This window comes from Wyeomyia smithii, chromosome 2 (assembly GCF_029784165.1).
Source record: "Wyeomyia smithii strain HCP4-BCI-WySm-NY-G18 chromosome 2, ASM2978416v1, whole genome shotgun sequence".
Taxonomy (NCBI): Eukaryota; Metazoa; Arthropoda; class Insecta; order Diptera; family Culicidae; genus Wyeomyia; species Wyeomyia smithii.
This window is the reverse complement of record NC_073695.1, coordinates 177,779,502-177,789,820: the sequence shown is the minus strand read 5'-3', so window position 1 is coordinate 177,789,820 and position 10,319 is coordinate 177,779,502. Positions and strand designations below refer to the sequence as shown.

General features: G+C 37.0%; 1 protein-coding gene across 1 annotated transcript; it reads left to right on the top strand.

Annotated features, from left to right (window-relative positions):
- Nucleotides 1-407: 407 nt before the first annotated feature.
- On the top strand, nucleotides 408-1,005 carry LOC129721009 (general odorant-binding protein 56d-like). Its single transcript, XM_055673030.1, has 2 exons — nucleotides 408-524; nucleotides 596-1,005. Exons 1-2 carry the CDS (start codon nucleotides 480-482, stop codon nucleotides 941-943), a joined length of 393 nt encoding a protein of 130 aa, XP_055529005.1. The 5' UTR covers nucleotides 408-479; the 3' UTR covers nucleotides 944-1,005.
- The last annotated feature ends 9,314 nt before the right edge of the window (nucleotides 1,006-10,319 follow it).

The window sequence follows — 10,319 nt, the reverse complement described above, 5'->3', positions numbered from 1 at the left end:
GTTTAATATTCTCTAAAACATTGATCCTATTTAGGGACTTCAATGGAAAAAAAATGTTGGTGCTACACTATAAACATAAAATTTGCGTAGAGAACAAATGTATTTTGTTTTTATGTAGCACTTCTCAAATCGTCTCGGTGTTAAAATGTCATTAAAATAATCAGTTAATAACTATTCCAACATCAGATAGTCCCTGGTTTGATCATTTAAACTTGTGCTGTGGCCATTATAGCTGGGCACTAGAGGGGCGGCTGTGTTAATGAAGCTACTATCGGCCTTCTGATCTTTGCACGGCTGTCAGAAAACAGCAGGTAAACGACATAAAAATTAACATCATGTGGACTTTGAACGAAGCTCCAACACAAACCATTTCAGGCAATGTGCAAAGTCATCAAGTGGTCCTAAACGGAAGGTATGAAACATCCGCCAGATTGGACTATTTTACTTCATTCTAACAGCAGCCACCATCCAGAATAGAAATGAAATCGGTTATCTGTTTGGCTCTCCTGGTAGTCGCAGTTGCTGTAAGTTTCTGGACATAAATCTAGTATCCAAAAGGTAAAAACTGTATCGAATCTATATTCCAAACTTTTAGGCCCTCACAGAAAAACAACTGAAGAAAGCAGATGGGTTCGCTAATGAATGTTTGGTCAAGTTCTCGGGATTGAGCAAAGATACTCTATCGAAGCTGCGCAGCGGTCAATTCTCCGATTCCAATCAGGATGTCAAATGCTTCTTCAAATGTTTCCTGCAGCGAGCTGGATTCATGGATTCCAAGGGAATTTTGCAAACTGATTACGCAATCGAGCGACTGTCACAGGACCGAGAGAAATCCAAGGTAGAAGCGTTGGTTATGCAGTGCTCTCAGACCAAGGAGGATCCATGCGAGACCGCTTATCAAGCTTTCGAGTGCTACTACAACGGAAAGCAACAACTCATTTGAACACATCGTAAGACGAAAAAAATACATTTACAAACTGCAACAAACACTTGGATTTATTCTGATTTGCTGTACATTTTTTTATGAAAACGGAATTTTGAAACGTTTTACCCATTAGTGCTCGACGCCAACACGCTAACGCCAAAAGATTAAGTAAATGATCTACTTCTAAATGAGCGTTAGTGAAGCCCCGAAGGAATTCTTCTCTCCCGGGAATTTGGTTTTCCGGGAAAATGTTACAAAACTGAGGAATTTTATGAGTATTTAAGAAGAATTTCACAATAATTGGTTCAAATTTTCCAAAATTACTTTCACAGACCATTTCTATGATTTTGGGTGTTTTAGTGATATGCCCTCGAAATGGTCCTTCCGGGACAGATTCAACTGAGGCTTCTTATGAAAACAAATCAATAAACGAACCGGGTTGACGTCCAAAGACTGAAAAACGATCCTTGATGTCAATTTTAATTCCAAGATGACGACTTCCGGTTTGCATAAACAACCTAAATCGCCAAATTCCACGCAATGTGGAAATTTTATTATTTTATTATTAAAATCGGGCTGATGATAAATTTGAAATCACTTTTTGTGGCCTCTTTTCGTTTTTGAAAAGGTGTTTTAGATATGTTGAAACCCTTTCAAAAATTTCGAATAAGATAAGATATAATCATTTTATTCTTGTTGACAGAGGTACTATTAAGTTTTTAGGGTTTTAACTCCTTGAGGCACTTCCAACTATGCTGTGAGCAAAAATTAAAATCAGTTTTGATTTTTCAGTCGTATCCACCTATGGCATTACTTTCAGTTGAGTTTGAAAATACTTTCCTGCTCTACTATTTTCTATCATTTAGAAGCGTTTTTCAACAATTGCGCTGAATTTTATTGTTTTCGTTTTGGCCCTTTGTTCTGGTTTTAATTACTTTATTGATTTGAACTAAATTTCAAATAGTTTTCTTTGTATTTCTGTTTTGTTATGTCAAGCCATAGTGTGTTTCAAAGTGTTTACAGAGTCGTTTTCTAATCTCTAGGCATCATTTTGATTCCGGGAGTACCCATGTTGGGTGGTATACAGCTATTAATTTGTTTTATTAAAACCGGAAGTCGCCATATTGAAATTCAAATTGATTTCAGCGGTCATTTTTCAGTCTCTGGATGTCATCCCGGTTTCAAAAATATCAATATTGGATGGTGTTTGACCTTGTTTTATTTGATTGTTTTTATGGCCACTAGAAGCCCCAGTAAAATCAATTCTGTAAGGTACATTTTGAGGGCATAGCCTCAAAATACCCAAAATCATATAAATAGCCTGTGAAGGATATTGTACTTTGAACCAATAGTTATTAGATTCTGTTCAAATATTCATGAAATTCCTCAGTTTCGGGAAAACTAGATTCCCGGGATAGTAAGACTGATGCTAGTTTGAGAGTAGATGAATCACTGAATCTCCTGGTGCTAACTATCGAAATCGGGTGGAAATTTCAGAAGATACAAGAATTCCAATTGTTGGGTCCCAGAATGCGTGCTCAAAACGGTTAAAGTGAGAGTGTTTGTATCCGAAGAATTTTACACGATTCTCATTCAAGAATCCTAGTCCCATAGACAGGGCTGGCTGTCTGGAAGATATCTTCTCTCGGGCGCCCACGATTCCAATGTGAGGAATCCTAGGAATTCTATGCGAAACCTATCGGTGCTACGAAAATATACATGAGTGTTTTCTAACCGGGACGTTAGTCAGGTTAAATAGTCTGTCCGTGCTAGTGTCAGTTGTTGAAATTTGTAATTCTGTTCGCATATTCAGAGAAGTTTCGTTCACATTCTAAGAAGTTGAAGCAACTTCGGCTTGATGCTAGATGGAAGCAAGGTCCATGGTCAGTCGCAGTGTTTCTAAATCATATCATTTCAGATTCAGATCAGAGAAAACCAAATAAAAATATTGGTGAATCAAGTTCGGCTGAAATTGAATTTATTTAATGAAAATTTTTTATTTGTTAACCATCAGGTCAACAATACTTCCAAATATAGGTTTTGTATACTTCCAGAACAGAATTAACAAGTTACACGATTAAATTGACAAGTAGAACACTCTAATAAAAATTTAAATCAATTTGAAGTCTTTATTTCCTCAATTAGATCCACTGTCTTCTCAGAAGCACAATTTGATCTAAAAATGGTAGCAAGTTTACTATTCTATCTCTCGCAAAGTGTATAATATTCGTTATGATGTTGGTTACATTTTTCAACTTCATCTGGAAAAGAGACACATTACGATACGTATTGCTCAGTGTTACTTTATACAGTCAGGTTTTTTTACGCGGGGGAAACGTACCTCATAAAAAACCGCGTAAAAAAATCAGTAATTCAAAAATCAGTGTAAAAAGGGCCGTATTTCAGAAACTGCGTAAGTCAAAAATCCGCGTTAAAAACCGCGGTAATCCAAAATTCTGCGTGAGCAACATGATTGATTCGAAAATTTGCGTAAAAAAACGCGTTCTGTCAAAACACCGCGTATCCTACTCAGGATTCTCTGCGTGTTAGTTAGGGTGTCTCAGCGGTGTAAAATAGCAAGCAGAAATTTCTCGCCAGCGTGGATTCGTCCATGGTAGGCCAGTGTGGTCAGAACAGGCCCAGATTTAAGGAGGAGCAACCCCAGGCCCCCAACTCAAGCCCCCCCCCTAGTCCTGGGCAAGACATGACAGACGGGAAGGTAGAGTAAAGACTTTTTTTGGGTCGTCCCCCTTCAGCGAAGCGTCAAGTCATTTCACAATTTAAAATTTCTCTCTAAATGTTAAAAAAGAAGGCCTCACGCAAATATCTGCCCTGGGCCCTCCAGAACCAAAATCCGGCCGTGGGTTAGAAGGACAAAAAACTGAACTAAAAAGAAAGGAGCGGTCCACATAAGCCCTGTTGTTGGTTGTATGTACCAACCTAAATACGTACGTATACGTTCGTTGCCGTGAAAAGTCGCAGTTCGGAAGTGTATGTCCATGAGAACAGTTTAACCCTTTATAAGGCAGTGGCAACTATATTGCCACCAACAAAATTTATTTTTTTCGCTGCACTCAGAATATTGTTTCCAAATTTGACTTAACCAAAGACTTCTACAGGTGTCTTAGAACACTTCAGTTTTTTCTAGGACTGCTAGAAGTGTACAATATTGATTTTGGGATCATTTTAAAGTAAACAAACCGCAATTTTAGACCGTCTTCAGGAAATTCATTTTTATTTTGGTGAAAATCCAACAAATTGGTATATTTTTCACCAGGAACTTTCTATTCAGGACCTACTGTGTTAGACTATGCAGTTTTTTCGTTAAAATACATGGTGTATTGGACGACAAATTCAAAATTTTCTCCTAAAAATTTTTTCTGCATACCACTCAAAACCTAAATTAATCCACCTAGCGGTCAGACCCAGCCTTTCTCATTCAAACTTTTATTTGTAAAAATGGATTTACACGAACGCTTCAATCCAATAAATGTATGTCACTCTTGAGGTTCTAAAATATTGATGTTGTAATCTATACATATAAAAATGTAGTCCGGTCTGTCTGTCTGTTTGATCCATATAGGCTCGAAAACTACCGAACCGATCGACGTGAAAATTTGTATTAGGGGTTTTTGGTGCCGATAAAGGTTCCTGTGATAGTTTGAGACCCCTCCCTCTACTGGAAAGGAGGGGTCCAAAACAAATGAAACATAAATTTCTGCACATCTCAAGAACAAACCAAGCAAATGAAACCGAATTTGGCATGAGGATGTTTTAAAGGGTAATAAATATGTCCATAATAGTTCGACGCCCCTCCCTCTTATGGAAGCACATGTTTCTGCACAAATTTCTGCACATCTCGCGAACTAATCAACTAAATGGAACCATCCCAAGCAGCACTTGCAACATGTTTTCAAATGAGACTACTCAATATTTGTTGTTTTAAAACTTTTTTAACGGTGCAAGAAACTTTTTCGGTTACTCTGAAGAAATATAAAAGAATTGAGCAACATTTTGCTATTTACGTGTATCATTCTCGTAACTGAAAACTAGAAATTGCTCAATAGTTTTCTGCAATTTATTTCCAACTGCATATTTCATGATGCTTTTAAATAACGATAATGTCACATGATGTTGCATATTGTTGTTTCACAAACGTTTTCTTTTAAGGAAAGCAGACTAATGATGAAAATGTATAGCAACATCTTGTTGAACCATATATTTGCTAAAAATTACCACACAGTACACAGCCATCTCTAATATAAACGAATGATTAATGATTATTGTTGGAAATATGGTTTTGTTATTCCATATTCCGCATGATTAACACTGCAAATCCACTGAGCAAGGTTTTCCGAACTATCGTTTCCCAAAACATTGTTCATAATTTGGCGAGTTTGAATCATAAAATTTCTTTTGCAACACTTTATAAAAGGCGCGTGAATAATTACGAAGTAAAAACATTTTTTGCACGGTAAATTTTGAATCGCAGGTGGAATAACATACCTATCAGAAGCGTAAGTAGAGAAAAAGTTCAATATATTTGAGGTTTTTTATAATGTATGTAGTTATATTAAACTTCGCGACACCATCACCGAAGAGTAATGACAGTAAAGGTAAACAAACTTAACTTTATTTCTCCTCTCTTTTCTTCCTATACTGCAGCGGCTATCGATGCAGATGATGGTTCACATAGCACTGTTAGTTGCATATAGGCTCCACCTCCTGCGCTTTTTCGGTTATTTACAAGTTGAATAAAAGTAACGGATGCGATTTATTACAATCTTTGAATGCTGCATTGAGAGTTGCATTTGCTTCATTGCAACAATGCGTGCTGCTTGGGATATTTGGCAGGTGAATGTTTTTAGTGGTAACAAATATGTTCCATAATCGACTTCAGGCAACATTTTGGATATTGTTTTTGGCACATTTTGCATGTGTAGGATAAGTACAACGATACACCGTGCCCCGGTGCTGAGTCGAGAAAATTTCCAGCTCAAAAAGATCCTCGACATCGCTAACCACAGAGCCACGGGGACCACAAGAAAGATACACAGGAGCTGAATTCGACCACAGATACCATTTTGAATTCTAATATGGCGACTTCCGGCTACGGAAAACCAGCGGCAAACGAGCAAATACCACCCAATATGGGTATTTTAGGAATCGTAATGATGCACTGGAGCCACAAATCGACTTCAGACACCATTATGAATTGTAGGATGGCAACTTGTAGTTTCTGGAAAACAGCCAAAAATGGCCGATTTCCGTCTAACATGAGTATTTTTGGATCTAGAATGATACACAGCAGCTGAAATCGAAAATGATCAAATTACACCCAATACGGGTGTTTTTTCACCCAGAATGACGCTCAGAGGCCAGAAATTATATTAAATACCATTTTGAAATCCAAGATGGCGACTTCCGGTTTGTGAAAAACAGCCTAAAATTACCAAATACCATCCAATATGAGTATCTCTGGAACCAGAATAATGCAATGAGCTTACAATTGACCTCAGGCACCATTTTGAATCGCTAAATGGCAACTTATGGGAAACAGTCGAAAATGACCAAATAATACTCAACATGGATATTTCCGTAATCGAGATGATGCATAGAAACTAAACATTGACCCTTGACACCATTTTGAATTTAAAGACGACCACTGTTAGTTTCTGGAAAACAACCAAAATAACTAGGTATCTCCCAATATGGGTATTTCCGGTGTTAGATTGATGCCAGAAAATTTGCTGAAAATGACCGAATACCACCCAATATGAATATATTCAGAATTAGGGCGATGTACAGAAGCCAAAAGTCGAGGATGTTGTCATTTCGATAAAACCAATAAAACCGATAAACCAAACGATTTGTCTTTTGACTTTGATCATATCCTATGGCCGATTCTTCGTGCATTTGCAGACTTTGAACACATCGCAAGGAATCAATGACTTTGGAACGTTCAATTAGTACAAAACCACATTTAAATTATGTTCAGGCCACATTAATATATCAATCAATGCAGGTATAGTTTTAAATAGTCTTCGAATTTCTTTTCTTTCCATAACTTTTGAGCCACATATCAAATTGTTATGAAGTTTGTTATTTGTAAGTTTGAGAGATGACTCGTTCGTATGACACTAGTTATGTTCAAATAAGTCATGTGAAATAATAGACTTTCGTTGTTTTATTACAATTTAATACATAACGGTGGCTTAAGTTCAATTATAATCAAATGAAATGGGAACGTATAGGGCAGCCAAACTTTTAAACCACGTGTTCAATCATAATTCATCAGTTAACCCTTAACTAGCCCGCTCATCTGATAACATTATTGATCAAATCGGTTGTGTAGTTTTTGAGATAATGAAGTTTCGTGATTTTCACATTTTGGTACTTTACAGACGAAGTTACAATCCGATTACAGTAAAATTCAATAGGGTGTTACGAGGCAGCTAGACTTATCAATTGACACTAATTTTGTGGAAATCGGGTCAGCCATCTCTGAGAAAAGTGAGTGAGTTCAAGTAGTCTTTGGAATATGTTCCCTTTCATAGCTGGATTTCACATTTTTGAACATAACAGGCAAAGTAATAGTCCGATTGCAAAACAAATCAATAGGGTCTTATGGGGCAACTAGACCTTCCATTTGACACTGATTTTATGGAAATAGGTACAGCCATCTCTGAGAAACATGAGTGAGATTAAGTAGACTTCAAAACACGTTTCTTGTCATAACTTTTGAACCACAAGTTCAATCTTTTGAAAATTCAAAAGTTAAGGGTTTTTCAAATAGCCCGTTCATTTAAAACCTATTTTGTTCAAATCGGTTGTGTAGTTTTTGAGATAATGATGTTTCATGATTTTTACATTTTGAAACATAACCTCTAAACTAAAAATCCGATCACAATGAAATTTAATAGGGTCTTGTAAGACAAAGAGACCTTTCATTTGCAATTAACTTCATGAAAATCGGTGTAGCCATCTCTGAGAAAAGTGAGTGAGAATAAAAATCTGCACATACACACACATACACACACACACACACATACACACACACACACATACAGAAAATGCTCAGCTCGTCGAGCTGAGTCGAGTGATATATGCCATTCGGCCCTTTGGAGCACTTTTATACTTTCGGTTTTGCAAGTGGTTGCTATACCTTTCTAGGAGAAAGGCAAAACCGTTTACTTCGATCTTTTTCATGCAAAATAAATGAAGTCCTACTGTTACATTCGAATTACTATGATTTTTCATTTTTTATAATTACAAAAAGTCAAGCTTACAATGCAGATGCAAAAAAATGCTTCCATCGTTTTTGGGGTTAACGGGCAGTGGCAACTATATTGCCACCATTTTTTTCAATTGATTCAATAGTTAATTTTTTAACAAAGGTACATTTGTGTTGTTCCTTCTGTAAGGCATACGTTTTATTGAAGTTTATGTAGATTCCTTGCGCAGTTTTCACGGCCTTATAAAGGGTTAAATAACGTCGGCGTTGGAAAATCTCATGATGTATGGAACCGATGAGAGCTCATCCGGTGAGGAATCGGATGAAGAAAATGCAGCTGGGCAGTGGGTTCAACCGACAACAAATGTCAAGATGATCGAAATCCGTCTGAGGTTCGAGCATCACCTTCGGCGATATCTTGGAACGATTCCCTGGATTCTGATGGAAGCTTTTTCTATACTAAAGATTTTCAGGCTAGATGCACGAAGAAACGAACCAAGAAAAGAAATGGACTTGAACTTGTAATAGCAGGAAACTACTGCACATAAATTCATCACCAATTCTAACTAAAAAATAATCGCAATAGTTGATAATTGTTACTAGATAACTTATTTTCATATATACAAACGGTCATATCGAACTTCTCTTCTCCACTCCCCTCCACTCCACATCCATTTTATTGTATTGAAGCAAAGCCTTGGTGCTACATTCCGATTCGGAGCTCGACCTTCTGTTTATTATACACAGACTTCGCAGCCAACTGTTAAGTGTACAGGAAAATTGCGGGGCCAGTGCTACGATCCTACTAACACTAACAGTCTCTCCCGAGCCGAGACTCGAACCTACGACAACTGGCTTGTTAGGCCGTACCTCGTACCTCGAGACCAGCTGGCAATTTATTGTATTATGCATGTTATTTTTTAATTGGGATTGACTTTCGGTTATTTTGCCTCTGGGACTAACTTGCGGTTACTTTTCACAATGGGACAATTCGACTTGGTATTGATTTCTACATTTGTTGAACAAACCACTATTTTTTATCGGTACGTCTGAAAATACACTCAAAGATAGGCCAAAATCCGACGCTAACTAAAAATTGACAAAATTACAGATGGGACTGGCTTTCGGTTACCGGCAGCATAACCTTTTCTCAATATTTGAAAAGTACCTATAGACACATGTGTTTGAGGTAGCCAGTGCATTTCGTACAGTGTCATACGATGCATTTTGCGTCTTGTCCGAAATTATTGCTATTAATATCGCCATTAATGAAGATGTAGAGTGCTTCGATTAACCATCAAACTAACAAAAATTGAAGCTATTAGTTTTCTACCATTCCTGTAAATTTTAGAACTCCTAGCTAAGTCGGAAGTGGGTAAAGTCTTCATGGACTTCAAGCAAACGTAGAAGCGACAAATGAATTGGAATGTTATTATGTTACTGTTGATCAAAGGGTTCAAAATATTTCCCTGTCTCTTTAACATATCTCACTTCACAAATATTACATCACTTTTTACATCTTATACAGGTCACACTCGAATCACCGGAGACTTGATTATCTGGAATTTTAGACTCGATTATCGAAATACTTTTTTTCATTTTGTTTATTATCTTTTTGCCTTTCTCTTAGAAAGGTATAGCAATCACTTGCAAAACCGAAGATATAAAAGTGCTCCAAAGGGCCGAATAGCATATATCACTCGACTCAGCTCGACGAGCTGAGCATTTTCTGTATGTGTGTGTGTATGTGTGTGTGTGTGTATGTGCAGATTTTTATTCTCACTCACTTTTCTCAGAGATGGCTGGACCGTTTTTCATGAAATTAATTGCAAATGAAAGATCTTGCCGTCCCAGAAGACCCAATTGAATTTTATTGTAATCGGATTTTTAGTTTAGAGGTTATGTTCAAAAATGTGAAAATCATGAAACATCAATATCTCAAAAACTACACAACCGATTTGAACAAAATTGGTCTCAAAAGAACGGGCTACCTAGAAAACCCATAACATTTGAATTTCAAAAAGATTGAACTTGTGGTTCAAAAGTTATGGAAAGAAACGTGTTCTGAAGACTGTTTAATCTCACTCATGTTTCTCAGAGATGGCTGTACCGATTTTCATAAAATCAGTGTCAAATAGAAGGTCTAATTGCCCCATAAGA